Source organism: Kogia breviceps, chromosome X, assembly GCF_026419965.1.
Source record: "Kogia breviceps isolate mKogBre1 chromosome X, mKogBre1 haplotype 1, whole genome shotgun sequence".
Taxonomy (NCBI): domain Eukaryota; kingdom Metazoa; phylum Chordata; class Mammalia; order Artiodactyla; family Physeteridae; genus Kogia; species Kogia breviceps.
The window spans coordinates 34,954,790-34,970,653 of record NC_081330.1 but is presented as its reverse complement, the minus strand read 5'-3'; the positions used below and the strand labels follow the sequence as shown (position 1 = coordinate 34,970,653).

General features: G+C 39.1%; 1 protein-coding gene across 26 annotated transcripts in view; it reads left to right on the top strand.

Moving 5' to 3' along the window:
- Positions 1-15,864, top strand: part of PAK3 (p21 (RAC1) activated kinase 3) — a 291,786-nt gene that overhangs the window by 209,031 nt on the left and 66,891 nt on the right. For 12 of the 26 annotated variants that reach the window (XM_067024190.1, XM_067024191.1, XM_067024186.1 and 9 more), the window contains 5 exons: positions 5,433-5,533; positions 8,474-8,536; positions 10,125-10,169; positions 11,308-11,461; positions 12,930-12,967. In XM_067024190.1, the coding sequence (XP_066880291.1) occupies positions 5,433-5,533; positions 8,474-8,536; positions 10,125-10,169; positions 11,308-11,461; positions 12,930-12,967 (401 nt within the window). The remainder of the gene's footprint in view (positions 1-5,432; positions 5,534-8,473; positions 8,537-10,124; positions 10,170-11,307; positions 11,462-12,929; positions 12,968-15,864) is intronic. The other 14 variants (XM_059050301.2, XM_059050297.2, XM_067024203.1 and 11 more) reach the window with 2 other exon arrangements.

Sequence of the window (15,864 nt, the reverse complement as noted above, 5' to 3'; positions counted from 1 at the left end):
CATCCTTAGAAATCCTGATAGAGTAGGTTCTGAGTGGGCCCAAGGTGTTGGGATTTTTATGAAACTCTACAGATTATTCTGATGAGCAGCCCTGGTTGAGAACCACTGGTTTAGTGGTGGCCATGGGAGTGGATTGAAGAAGTGGAAAGGAGATGAAGTTCATTAGAGCTGAGGGAGGTCAAGGAGTTAAAAGGAGAGAGTGTGTATGAAGGAGGTGTCCATTTGTATATTACGTTTCACAGAGAGATGGCAGCACTGAGTGTTGGAAGGAATACTGGGAGCCAAAGTCCTCAGTGGATAAGAGGACGTGGCCAGGAGAACTAAATGGCAGTAACCTCAAAGTGGGGGGAGCTTTGTAGGAAAGTGCAGAAGTACTTATCTCAAATAAACAATATGAAATAAAAATGAGGAAACTCTGCCCTTCTCCATTCCCCTGGACCTAAAGACTGGGAATGGGGAAGAACCATCAGCGTCCATCAGGATTATCTGAGGAAGTGATACCTTTGTTGGATAGTAGGGTTTAAAATTATTTTTCTCAACCCCAGCTGCTTCATGGAAATACTGGAGGGCGTTTAAAAATTAAAGGTGCTGAGGTCTACCCCAGACTAAATCTGAATCTCTGGGGGCAGGGCTCTGAAATCTCTCTCTCTCTCTCTCTCTCTCTCTCTCTCTCTCTCTCTCTCTCTCTCTCTCTCTCTCTCTCTCTCTCTTACCTTTTTGAAGTTTCCCACATGAGAGTGATGCACAGTGAAGTTTGAGAACCTAAGGCAAGAAGTCAACAGTGCATTTAATGAAGATGTTGAAGTAAAGGTGTAGGGAGATTTTAATGGAGTAAGCCCTAGTCACTAGAGAAATGCAGAGCATTGGGGTCGGGGTGTATAGGAGGTGACAGATGACTTCTCTTTCTTTAAAATGTAGTGGGATGGGGAAAGATGTCAGGATGAGAGATTCTGGAGAGATTAGCTGGCCCCTGGAGTTACAGCCAGAATCGTGAGCAAGCAGAGGGTCCCGGTGTCAAACACCATTTGTAATCTGGGTCTAGTCAGCAATTTGTGGCCTTTGTTCTAGGTTCCAATAGAATATGGTTGATACACTTCTGCTCTCTGCAAATATCAACCCAGAGGTGATCAGGCCGCGTCTTATGAGCCCAAGATTCAGGTTAGGATGAGTCTTAATATAAACAACCACTGCTCACAGAATTTTCTGGGGGAGATACAGACATTTTAGTATTCCTTAAAAGAAAAAAAAAAATAAAGTTCTCAGCTAGTCTCCATTCCATCACTAACCATTTACTGAAGACTAACGACTCAAACCTATTGAGGTTTGCTTTTAATGCTACTGAGTAATAAATAGTGTAGCTATTCAGAGCTTAGGTTCTGTAGACACAGTTGAGACCTAGGTTCAAATCCTGGCTCTGACACCTGCCAGCTGTGTAATCTTGGATATGTGGTTTAACTTTACTGAGTCTTACTTTCCTCATCTATAAAACAATAATAATACAATAATAATGCCTGCCTTTTAAGATTGTGGTGCAGATTAAATGAGATAACCCTAGAAGCACTTTGCACATGGTGAATATTCCATAGATGACAGTGGTTACGTGTGCAGACAGAAGCCAGGTGCTAGGGAATGTGAGAATGAATAAGATACAGTCTCTGCTGTCAGATATCTCAGATTTTAGCTAGAGAGATAGGTATGTAAAGAAGAAATGACAATTCAGTGTTAATAAGGGCCAAACTCAGAGTACACATTGGGTGGCTCTCTGGGAGCCTGAAGAGAAGGGCATTCAACTTTGTCTGCAGAGGGAAGACAGGAAAAGACTTGCCAAAGGAGAGGAAACACAAGAGTGAGTCTTCAAGAAAAAGGAAATGGGCGCAGATGTGGGGCGTTAAGATGTAAGACTTCCCAGGCCTCCGTGTAGCATGTGTAAAAGCTTGGCAGTAAGAGAAAGCTTGGCAGTTGAGGGAGCATGAAATGGGTATGGAACAGCGGGGGCCAGAGCAAGAATAGACAGTCGAGAGGTACGCTGGGGACACATTAAGCAGGCCCTTGGCTAGCATGCTAAGGAGCATGAACTCTGAACTTTGGATAATAGGGAGCCATTGAAGGATCTTACAGGCAGGAATGTAGGCAGATATATATATATATATATTTCAAAAGATTTCTCCGGCCACAGAGTAACGAATTGCAGGGGGCAAAATTGGAGGTCGTAAGACCAGGTGAAAAATGCCGGTGCCTTGGACTAAGATGATGGTTTGTGCAGATGAAAGGAAGAAGATGCATCCAAAATGAGTTTGGGAAATAGAACGTGCTGACTGATTAAGGTAGAATTAAAGTAGAAGTCAAAGAAGCTCCCAAATTTATGATTTGGGCAGTTGGGCCAGAGCTGAAATAACCAAAAGCCAGAGTAAGCATGTGCTTACTCACAAAATGTGAAAACATTGTGATTCGGGATATAGAGTAGTTTTTTAAAAGACTTAAATTAATCATCATAGGAACATCAGAACTTTGGGGGCTTCCTTCCCTTTTTATGCTTTACTATTGCTTTTATTTGAGAGAGAAGGTCGTGATCTTTTCATTGCTTAGAGCCTCCCAAAGAGGAGGAGTCCAAGGCCTTACTCCTTCTCTGATCTGGGTGGTGAGTGCTTATCATTTCACCGAGAATATGGACACTGAAGGAGGAGCGAGTTTGGGATTTCCGCCTCTGTTACGCTTTGTCCTGCGTGAAGAGAATGGCATAATTAGGCTGGTAAGGGACTGGCAACCAGCTGGACTTAGGGAGACCCCATTAGGCTGATTCACATAGCTCAGCTGAAGTGGAGTGTTTACATCTAAGTCAACAGGCTTCAATTGTGCAGCCATTGCTAACGGAGAAGTAGGGAGAGCCTGTTTGCTGGCAAGAGAGGTCATAGATGCAAGTTGATACAATGATTAGAGATGGAGACTAAGCTAGGGGTTCTTTTTTTTTTTTTTTTTTGCGTTATGTGGGCCTCTCACTGCTGTGGCCTCTCCCATTGCGGAGCACAGGCTCCGGACGCGCAGGCGCAGCGGCCATGGCTCACGGGCCCAGCCGCTCCGCAGCACGCGGGATCCTCCCGGATCGGGGCACGAACCCGCGTCCCCCCTCGGCAGGCGGACCCCCAACCACTGCGCCACCAGGGAAGCCCTAAGCTAGGGGTTCTTAACCTAGAGCCCAGGGGAATTTTGAACCTCTGAAGTTATATGCAAAATTGTGTATATGTGTGTATACTGCAATTTTATAGACAGAAGTACCACAGCTTTCTTCAGATTTTTCAGAGTGATCTTTGACACCAAAAAGGCCACCACCCACCAGAGTACATTTACTATGGAGTGAATAAAACTGCTTATTCAGAATTTCTCACTTGCCTGAGACTCTTCCAAGGCTCTAGAAGAAGCCCTAGCAATTTTGTATTGTTTTTACCTAAAGGGAGCTTTCCTCTCAAATTACATAAAGTCTTTGGTCTCACAAAATCTGTATCTACCCCTGCTTTGGTGCCACAAAATCTGTATCTACCCCTGCCAACCGCAGATTAGGGAATTATCCAACATGAGTTAGTTAGTATCTGGGAGTGAATGCCATCCACGAGAAATGAATGCCAAAGACTGCACCAGGAAAGGCAGAAGAAAAGATGCCCATCAAATGAAGAATGGTCACTGAGGGAGGAGGAGAATCAGACCACATTGTCAAGGAAGTATAACGAGAGGCGGTTAGCCATGTCCAACATGGATGGGAGATCAGGAAAGAGGAAAATAAGCAAACGATTACTGGAGTAGCTGGGTCATCTTCAGTGGAGTGTAAAGAACAGAAAGCTGATTGTTCTGTTTGGCTTTCTGGACAAGTAAAAATGGTAGGGGAACAAGTATAAATGGTAGCTACAGTCCATAAACATGCAGGGGAAATAGAAGTACCTATCCCAAACTCTAATGTTCAGTTAAAATGATAGTCAATAAAGTAGGCTCACTGTAAATGTGGAATCCATGCTGAATTGAAGTTAGATGGCACATATATACTTTTCAAAATGAGTCCTAAATGTGTTCCATGGCCAGGCAAAGACTTTGAGTGACCCTTGTCCCCCCCCCCAACCCCAACCTTTCTTTCTTAATCCTGTATCTTAATCCTCTTACTACTTGAATTTCCATATCTCTGTCCTCTAGCTGGCGATATGGAGCAGTGAAGGAGAGTGGAAAGTGAAAAGCCATACGAATGACATTTGAACATGAAATGTTTTGAATTTAAAATTTGTCCTGGGTAACCCACAAAACCAGTAATCCATTATGGTTAATTAAATGTTGTCTGAAATTGAGGCCAAGGAAACATCTATTTGAACCAGAATGTTCTAAATTTGCCACCCTGGCAACTCTAAAGTTGATTGGTTTCAATTGGGCAAAACTGGTTCATGCTGACTTACCCAGTATTAGGGTGAGTATTATTTTTTTGACTGTGAAATGCAGCCATATCAGAGATACACACTCAAATTTGCTGCTCTGTCTATTATGGAAGCTAGTAAATGCCATTTTACAATGCTTCCATAATAACTTTCTCCTGGGATCTCTTTTGAGATAGACTAATTTCATTACAGTTCCCAACTTCATTTCTTCAGTGATTATACCTTTAAAAGCTTTTGATTTATTAACTATTGATGTATTTCTTTATAATTGTGTCACTATGAATAATCTGTTACTTGAGGACAATGATTTTGAATGGCTACTATGACAAAATTTATAGGGACATGGAAAAATAACTACAAACTAAAATGACTGAACCAAGGGATTGGTTTGAGGTTTCTAAGAACTCAATAAAATTAATTCAGTAAAAAGCAACAATTTGTGTTTTGTTTTTTACTAGCAAAGTTATTGCTTTGCAATAGTATTCTCATTGAAAGAAGACCAAGAGCCTTTTAAGCTACTCTTCATAATGTAAACGTGTAAAGTTAAAGTTCTAGTTACTTGATATTTAGCTATGGTTTAAAATATAAACAATTCATAACACTTTTATAGATAGCTTAAGCACTTTTCTATTCTTTCTTTCTAATAGGAAGACTTAGCTTGACTTGAGTCTAATGAATTTCTTCTATAATATGTGGTATTTGATCCAACAAGACCAGTTAAACACAATATACCTAGATACCTGCTGATTACATCATTAGACTGGTAAAGGACATAAACCAGTTTGACTGCAAGTTTTGTTTGAATTGGATTTGGAAATTTGTAAATTACTTGGACATAGCATTTTGTCAAACTCTCAGCCATTTATTTAAATAAAATTATAAATTCTGGAGTTAAATATTGTTATAACTATGTTGGACTAAATTGTCTTTCAACTTTGTAATTATTGTGATGAACCTAATTGTACAACTTATGGATGCCAAAACTGTATCCCAAATAAATACATGTTAACATTTTGCCTTTAGCCAATAAGAAGAAAGAGAAAGAACGCCCAGAGATCTCTCTTCCTTCAGACTTTGAACATACGATTCATGTGGGGTTTGATGCAGTCACCGGGGAATTCACTGTAAGTAAGCTCCTTATTTTGTTTTGTAAGGCATGAAAAGATTCCGTTGTGAAAATAGGTTTGAAGAAAGAATTGCCACGTCCCAAAATGTCAGACTTGATGTCTTTGGTGATTTCAAGGAAGATGGACTTTGCCTAGACAATCACAGATGGAACTAGAGAGTGGCAAGAGTATTGGCAAAATTATTTTGTCCATCTTAACAAAAACGTCTGATCGTGGTTAGCCTTCAACTTGATTGAAAATGCTAATTTACCGTGGCACAGGAGATGTAGTCCAGATAGACTCAGCTTGAGCCTGTTCTTTATCGCTTGAAGTGAATCAGAGAACCATTGACTCAACTTGGCCAGTGAAGATAGTCTATCTGAATAATTCAGGCTTTACAGTGGAACCTGGATTACCCACATAAGTTAACCACACTAACCAAAAATCTCTGTAAAATTGACCTTTTCTTCCCTTTGATTTCAAGAACATAACTTATTTTTAGGCTTATTTACAGGTATATTTTGTAGACATTCAAAACAACAGACCCCATGTTCCAGGAAGAAATATTGATGGCTGTATCATATGCTTTAGTGGTTATATGCTTACTTTATATTTGTATATATGTATGTATATATATACAAATATTATATATATATATATAATGCACAATAAATACCAGTAAGAATTCTCCAGAAAGACTATAGCTATAGATCCAGTCTTTCTTTGGATATTTTTAGTGCTCAAATAGCACACAATCTCAGATCTATGATATTTTATACCTTTGTTTTTTCAAGATCTGGCATCTTTCTTTTAGATGGATGAAGGAAAAGATGTGGCTAGAAACATGTCCTCAGGAAGATTAACTACTTTTTCATACTAGTAAGGACTTCAATCAAAATGTGCATTCTGAGATAATGAGTAATTTTTAATGCATTCTGGAAAAAAATCTTTGATAAAACCATCACCATTAATTCTTGGATTCTTAAACCAGAGAGAAATTTAGGTATTAAATAATTAAATTTCCTATTTCATAACATGATGGTTAGTGAGTAGACTGTGTCATAAGATTAAATTTTAAAAAAGAAGGAACAAAGTAATTTGATTTGGAGAATCAAACCATGTTTCTGAACTGACAAATTACCTTCTTTTTTCAATTCCGGAAGTAAGCAGTGTGAGAATGAAATGGAAACTGACTAAACATCTTAGCCTTGTAAAGTGATGTGAGCTGATTGTATGTGCTCAGTAGCAAGCAGAAGAGAAGGTTAAGAAGTTCTGGGCTTCCCTGGTGGCGCAGTGGTTGAGAGTCCGCCTGCCGATGCAGGGGACACGGGTTCGTGCCCCAGTCCGGGAAGATCCCACATGCCGCGGGGCGGCTGGGCCCGTGAGCCATGGCCGCTGAGCCTGCGCGTCTGGAGCCTGTGCTCCACAACGGGAGAGGCCACAACAGTGAGAGGCCCGCGTACCGCAAAAAAAAAAAAAAAAAAAAAAAGTGCTGACATTGATAAAGTTGAGATACTGGTTTAACCAATTTCATCATTGGAGTCAGAGACATTATTCAAATGGCCTTGAGTTTGAGGCCAGCCTCTGTTCTTTGCTGTATTTGAGAATATTCTGTTAGCTACACTTAGAAAATATAACTTCACTGTCACCACGACCACCACCATCATCACCACCAAAAACAAAACATATGTATATATATTTTTATAATCTGAACAAGTTTAGATTTTTTAAAAATCATAAACAAAGAGATGAGTATTTTTTTCTGATGTTTGAAACAGTAAAAGCACTGAATCATTATAAGTTTTATCTTAAAATCTTCCCTTTTTTTATTTTAATAACTGTCTTTCTAGTTATGACCTGTTTGTTTTCCATGTGCTTTTCTTCTGTTTAATCTTTTCTTCTGTTTTATTGTTGTCATTCCATATTTCTCTGTTCTTTTATTCTTCCTTTTTGTTTTCTGATGTGAAAAATTTCCCTTCCACTATTCTCATGTGATATTCTGGTTCCTTTCCAATTTTTAAATTTTTTCCACTCTTTCCTACTTGCTTGACATCTTCTGATACAATTTCTCTATCTTTAGCTTTTCCTTTTTGTTCTTTATGGGTTCTGAATGGAAATGAAGGAAAGTGAATCACTATCATCTTCCTGACTGGAGACCATCCATTTTCACTTTGCTGTCAGTTAGAACCCCAAGAATCAACCAGAGAGGGGTGGGGTGGGACGTGTGATGGGCAATCTTTCCAATTGTGAAAAACATTTTGATGCAACTGAACCAAACCAAACAAGAACCTTTCCCCTCCTCCCAAAAACCTAATATAAAATAAAGTGTTTGGATGCAATTGTTAGAAATCCACTGAATATACAGATAAGACACAGGCTAAATTTGGAAATCTGATGTACTTTATTGTCACTGTGATAATCTTTCATAACTATTTGTCCCCCTGTTGTTTTTTAAAGATACCAAATTCTGCCCTTTTTTTACTATCTTAACCTATGATTTATATTTACTAACTTTAAAAATACCAAATGATAAGATTTAAAAGTCATTTTATTGGTAGGACTTAGAATGGGGTCTTAATCGCCCCAGTACCACTAACTGGTTGTGTGTGTGTGTGTGTGTGTGTGTGTGTGTGTGTGTGCGTGTGTTCATGTGGAGGGGGAGGGACATATTACTAAATATGATCATTACAGTTGTTGAGGTTGAATTTTGAGCAATTTGTTGAACTGTCGAGTCCAGTTGTCTCACAAGAGCCTTGATGCAATGTTTGGAATATTTGGACACTGGTTTGGTGTATTGCTTGGTGCTTACCCTTTGGCTAATTGGCCCATAAAACCTTGTACACTTGGTCACACACTTGGACCCTGAGGTTAAAATTAGGTTGGGAGGTGAGATTTGGGGTATGAAACTATTATAAGTCCTTACCCTTTATATTGCCATTTTTGTCCCAAATACTTCAGAACTCCCCCTTCCAGACCTCTAGACCTGTGACGGTCGCTTCAAGTCAATCAGAGGGAAAAATGGTATGAGTGATATACATTATCATTTCTTACGATAAGATAAATGCTTGGCCTGTTGTATCATGCTGCCATTCTCCTGGGCTACACTGGACAACCCCCAGCTTGATGTCCATCTAGTTGTTATTACATACGTGGTCAGGCATTGACATGTGCTCACACTTCTAGGTCTCCATTAGCCATCTGACTTTTGGGGTTTGTACCTCAATTTGGAGTGATGAGTTATGGCTTTCTGATTACGTGCCTTTATGGCATACATTCAAATTTAAGTGTCAGGTTTCATTGATGAACTGGTTTATCTCAACTTAAAAAAGGAAAAAAGAAATTATGTCAGCAGTGTAGTCACATGGTAAGTATAGTTGTCTGGAGGATCTTTTGCAATTGACAGCAGTTTTTCCTGCTGTCTAGTGAACACAAGACTATTATCACAAAAGTTTAGAAGTACCATGAGTATGTATAATAACTGCAAATATTCTAATGATTATGGGAATGATAATGCCAGTGATGTCTGCTCTGGTGGTTATGTGCAATGCATACCTGGTTTTGTAACACTTAATAACTCCTTTGGCCATTACAGTATTAACCAAATGCTATTAATTGCACTTAGAATCAGAACTGGGATCATGCATGGGCTCCTGAGTTCAAAGTTTTGGCTTAAGGCTTTAGCATCAAATTGCGTGATGAATGCATGTAAAAGTGTCCTTTCACTGTGCTTGGAGTAACCCCAAATGCCAGGAATCAAAGACCTGTAACCCAAATCAAATCAGCTGAGTAAAAGCATGTTTCTGTAGCGTTGGAAATATCATCTTTATCTAGACAAAGCTGTTACCTTATATCTGATCTTATTTTGTGGAAAGTGGGACTTTAGAACTGTGGCATTAAAATGGAGATTATTCATAATATGGTTTGAAACGAAATGGTTTCCCTTTCCCTGGTCTAAATGTCTAAGAAATTCAAACAGAGAGTCTGGCTGGGTGGGAAATCCTTAATCTAGTTTTCTCTACACCAGCCACGACTTTAGCTCCAAAATACAGAAGAATCACCTTAATGAGAACAGGTTAAATTCAGCATCACCATGTACCTCCTCTTTGAATTTTAGCCATACAGACACTTCCAATGTGAAATTGAAAATGGTTCACCAGAATTGGGAACTGAAATTTGTAAGTTCATCACATGGCCATTGGCTACCTGTGATCACCCAGTCGTAAAAACAACTTACAAATTATTGTTGAAGCTTTTCATGATGCCATACTTCTTCCCTCCAAATTCATGTTTCTGCCTTTTAGTAATTTCTCCAGTCATTTAATGGTAATCCTTATTATTGCATATTTATGGAAGAAGCATCTGGCCAAAAGTGGAACTATGCATCCAAACTTTGGAACATTGTTGTTTTCTCTGTTTTCTTAAATCTGTTGTCCTGTAGCCTGTCCTGCCCCTGATTTAGTTAATACCTCCCTATTTTCATAACCGCCCCACTTTAGAAGGGATTAACCCCTCCCCATTCAGACCCATTGGTTTCATCTCCTCCCACCTTCTAAGTTGTCCCACATTCTGTTTTAACTTTCTTTTCTTTCTTTATTTACGTCCATTACAGCCAGATCTCTATGGCTCACAGATGTGCCCAGGGAAGCTCCCAGAGGTGCGTCACAGGCCCAAAAGAAGCTTGCATCAAAGTGCTTCTTTGAGATGTCATAGCACTGCAGCAGCAGGTTCATGTGTGTGCAGTAGAGTTGTTGCTTGGCTTATCTCACTTTTTTGTTGTCATTCCCAAACTCTGGAGGCCCACGTCACACATTGTTTTGCCGAGACTTCATAGGACAAAGCCATGTAAATTGTGTCTAGATGCACTTCCGGAAGAGTGTGTCTGTTTCTCGCTCCAAGTTCTCTTGGAGGTTGGATAATTATGAAATGGGGACATCTGTAGGCCGAACGTGTAGGAAAGAATGCTGAACGCTCAATACAAAGCTAACCTCTCTGTGTAATTTTTGCAATCCTCCTTGGTTAGATTGCCAAACACTCCCTCCTCTCTGCTCTTAATGCTTCAGATTATTGCAAATTTTCAGAAGGCTTTGGCATGCTTGCCACTGTCCCCAGGTTCTATGTGGCCAATGAACGAAGTGGGCAGGAGGGGATGGGGGGAGGAGAGGAGAAAGCTGCAGGGAAAATGTTACTATTTAGTACCCCTGTGGTTATTGCTCGTCCATGATTCTATTTTTGTCTCCTCGATCCCCCTTTATATTAAAGCTCTAGACCCCCCCAAAATTACATTTGATAACCACAGAGTATGAACTGACCAAGGGTGAGGCTTTACTTTTACTCTAAAAGATATTCTGATTACAACATGCCCAGAAACAGCTTATGTTATTCCAGTCATATAAAATCTATTGATCTGCACTATACTATGCTGTGCACAAATTTAGAGAAGTCTTGCTATGTCTGCCCTGAGTCGCCAGAAAAAATAAGCTAAGCCGTAAACATCATTTCATGGATGAGCAGAGTTAATATGGAGGTGATTTTCATGCGCTTTTTTTTTCTATCACAGTCATACTCCCACCCACCCTTTTTAAGTTGGATCTTAGTTTTACCTATGTGTTTTAATTAGAGAAGAGAATGATTGCATTATTAAGTTACTAACTTTAAATCTAGAGTGTAACTTCAGTTTCCCAAGTGTAATCCTACAGGTAGCATGGGCTTCTTGGTGAAGAACTTTACTGGAACATGAAAATGCAGCTGCTGAATGTTCTGAGTTTCCATTCTTTCCCTTTGGTTGTCCACAGGGAATTCCTGAGCAATGGGCACGATTACTGCAAACCTCCAACATAACAAAGCTGGAACAGAAGAAGAACCCCCAAGCTGTTCTAGATGTTCTCAAATTCTATGATTCCAAAGAAACCGTCAACAACCAGAAGTACATGAGCTTTACGTCAGGAGGTAAGAGTAAATCGAGGATATCAAAAAGTGAAGAAGTGGGACTTCCCTGGTGGTCCAGTGGTTAGGACTCTGCGCTTCCATGGCAGGGGGCCCGGGTTTGATCCCTGGTCAGGAACCAAGATCCCAAAAGCCTCGCGGTGCAGCCAAAAAAAAAAAAAAAAAAAAGTGAAGAAGTAATTCCAATCTCAGAAACTCAGGATTAGAAAAGGATGCCTGGAGGGCATTCGAAGCCAGTTCAAGTTCCTTTTCTGAATGACTTCAACATAAGTCAACCAAAAGATGAGTTGGAAGTTGAAGTCGATGTTAGGAGATTTACAGTACTTGGGTGATTTTAGAACTCAAATAAGGAAATTGTTCAGTGAAACAGTAGTTGTCAGTTTGAATCAGCAATCACAATTGTTGTTTTGTGTCATGTGTTTAGGAAGTAAGAGGTGTCTGGATCAAACCCTGGTCTCTTGAAATTTATTTTATCCCTTAGATTCACCGAATTGCATGCACCATGATGACACAGCACAAATTTTGTGGTTGCTGGGTTATTTTGATCTGACTGCAAAATCCGACTTAAAAAAAGAAATAATGTCTTGGTATTTATAAGAGATTGACATGGCCACGTTCCTGCCATATCTCGACTTCATTTGCTAGCCTGTAGACCCAGCCTTTGTTTGAAGGTTTGATGTCCAAATTTGCACTGTAAGCAACTGAAAAAATATACCAAGCAATTATTTTGCCTTGTGAAAAAGATGATCTGGGTTGCCGTCTCTAAAACAATTTATTATTTTACATCTAAAGAGAGAAGAGAATACTATCATTAGTGCTCCAGCTATAAAGAGCCCCTACCTCTTGGCATTGGTTTTAGTACAGGGCACATTTTCAGAATTTGTTCTTTATTCCACGTTGCCCCTGCTTTTTAACCCTTTTGTTTCTATGTGTCGAATTCTCTCAGTTTATAAAGATGAAATCCTGAAAAAGCTATGTTAGAACTCGACAGTATCTGAGTTATTGCTCTATTCTGAAACTCACCTTATGTTTTCTTGATGCTCTCATGTTGAGGCTGCCTAATAGCCTAGGAGGGGAAGGGGAGGAAGGGAAGGGGAAAAGAAGGAAGGGTGGAAGGGAGGAAAGGAAATGAGAGAGGGAGGAGGAGAGGGAAGGAGGAAGTCGGCGAGAAATTCTGGATATAGACGTTTAAAATCATACCAGTCAGGAGTAGGTTATCTCAACATTCCTCAGTATAGATGAGATTCACTGTAGGCCTTCATTAAGGTCTATAAAATGGGGTGGCGAGAATATGGTGATGATGTAAGGGTGTGAGCTATTTTAAGAAAAACTAGTCATTTGTCATAGTATCTATTTAATACTGAATCATAAAATTTCCTTCTGGTCAAACACATGCAGTTTTTTTAAGCATGGTCTCTAAATGAGGCAGTCTTTGTGAAACAAAGGTAATATCTTCATCTTCACTTTTCAGATAAAAGCGCACATGGATACATAGCAGCCCATCCTTCGGTAAGTGAAAAATTGAAAACAGTTTTTTATGATCAGTGTTTCCAGTGGTCCAACAGAATACAATTATGCAGATCCTGTTTTTAGATAGACATAGAATCCTTTAAAGATATTTTAAAGGTATAATTTAGATACATAAAATTCACCCATTTTTAAGTGTACAGTTTGCTGAGTTTTAGTAAATTTATACACCTCTGCTACATCACCACAATCCAGTTTTAGAACACTTTCATCACCCCAATAAGATCTCCCAGGTCTGCCTAGAGTTAACCCCCCACCATAGCCCTAAGCCATCACTAATCTGGTTTTATAGATTTGTCTTTCTGGACATTTCAAGTGTAAATGAAATAATACAATATATGTCTTTTTGGGATTGGCTTTTCTCTCAGCATAATGCTCTTAGGATTCATCCAAGTTGTTGTATTGTATCAGTAGTCTGTTCCTTTTTATTGCTAAGTAGTATTCCATGGTATGGCTATACTGCTATTTAACAATTTATCCATTGAAGGATTTCTAGACTGTTTACAGGTTTTTTTTTAACATCTTTATTTGAGTATAACTGTTTTACAATAGTGTGTTAGTTTCTCCTTTACAACAAAGTGAATCAGTTATACATATACATATGTTCCCATATCTCTTCCTTCTTGCATCACTCTCCCTCCCACCCTCCCTATCCCACCCCTCTAGGTGGACACAAAGCACAGAGGTGAACTCCCTGTGCTATGTGGCAGCTTCCCACTAGCTATCTAATTTACATTTGGGAGTGTGTATATGTCCCTGCCACTCTCTCACATCGTCACCACTTACCCTTCCCCCTCCCCATATCCTCAAGTCCATGCTCTAGTAGGTCTATTTTATTCCTGTCCTACCACTAATCTCTTCATGACATTTTTTTTCTTAGATTCCATATATATGTGTTAGCATACGGTATTTGTTTTTCTCCTTCTGACTTACTTCACTCTGTATGACAGACTCCAGGTCTATCCACCTCATTACAAATAACTCAGTTTCATTTCTTTTTATGGCTGAGTAATATTCCATTGTATATATGTGCCACATCTTCTTTATCCATTCATCTGTTGATGGACACTTAGGTTGCTTCCATGTCCTGGCTATCGTAAATAGAGCTGCAATAAACATTTGCAATACTGAGAATGAAAAATGGAGCTGGAGGAATCAGGCTCCCTGACTTCAGACTATACTACAAGGCCACAGTAATCAAGACAGTATGGTACTGGCACAAAAACAGAAATATAGATCGATGGAACAGGATAGAAAGCCCAGAGATAAACCCACACACATATGGTCACCTTATCTTTGATAAAGGAGGGAAGGAGATACAGTGGAGAAAAGACAGCCTCTTCAATAAGTGGTGCTGGGAAAACTGGACAGCTACCTGTAAAAGTATGAAATTAGAACAATCCCTAACACCACACACAAAAATAAACTCAAAATGGGTTAAAGACCTAAATGTAAGGCCAGACACTATCAAACTCTTAGAGGAAAACATAGGCAGAACACTCTATGACATAAATCACAGCAAGATCCTTTTTGACCCATCTCCTAGAGAAATGGAAATAAAAACAAAAATAAACAAATGGGATCTAATGAAACTTAAAAGCTTTTTCACGGCAAAGGATACCATAAACAAGACCAAAAGACAACCCTCTGAATGGGAGAAAATATTCGCAAATGAAGCAACTGACAAAGGATTAATATCCAAAATTTATAAGCAACTCAGGCAGCTCAATAACAAAAAACCAAACAACCCAATCCAAAAATGGGCAGAAGAACTAAATAGACATTTCTCCAAAGAAGATATACAGATTGTTTACAGTTTTGGGCGTTTATAAATAAAACTACTATGAAAATTCATGCATAAGTCTTTACATAGACAAATGTTTCTATTTCTTTTACATATAGAATCTTGAAAATAATCATCATAATGATAGAAACTTCTCTTTACTGAACAAATGTGCCAAGCACTAGACTAATAATACTTTGTATTCACTTAACCATTCCTACAACCCAATTAGGTAAGTCTTATAATTGTCTCCATTTTACAGATGAGGTTCAGAGAGGTGAAATAACTTGTCTAAGGTCATACCACTACATCTTTTAGGGTCATCTGTTCCAACAAAGTGAGACTTTGCCCAAAGTCACATAGATAGTTTTATCAGACAAGTGACTAGAAAATAAGCAACCTAGCTCAAGGGCCTTGGAAGTGCTATAGTATCTGAAAGAATACCCATACACAGAAAGCAGTCTTAGACAAGGCTTCCCTTTACATGATTTTCATTTTGATATCCTGATAGAAATTATTTCCTGCCTCATTTGCTTCCTTTGGAGTGAAATAATTAGCATTAGTGAAAGTTTCCTCACCGCTTATTCAGAGTCATGGATAATCAAGCTGATTCTTCCTTTTATAGAGGGCAAATGCTGGCCTGCTTGATGTCACACTGGGCAGCCAGTGTGACAGCAGTAAATCATTTCTGGTAAAAACTAAAGGCTCTGAGATAATACGGCAGTGCCTCAAAAATTTAGAAGAGAATTACCACATGATCCAGCAGTTGCACTTCTGGATATATACCCAGAAGAACTGAAAGCAGGATCTTGAACAGATTTTTGAACACCCATATTCATAGCAGCATTACTCATAGTAACCAGAAGGTGGAAGCAACCCAAGTGTCCATGAACGGATGAGTGACTAAACAAAAGTGGTATATCCATACAGTGGAATATTATTCAGCCTTAAAAAGGAAGGAAATTCTTACATAGGCTACAACATGGATGAACCTTTAAGACATTATGCTAAGAGAAATAATCCAGTCACAAAAAGACAAATACCTTATGATTCTACCTATATGAGGTATCTAGAGTAGTCAATATCACAGATACAA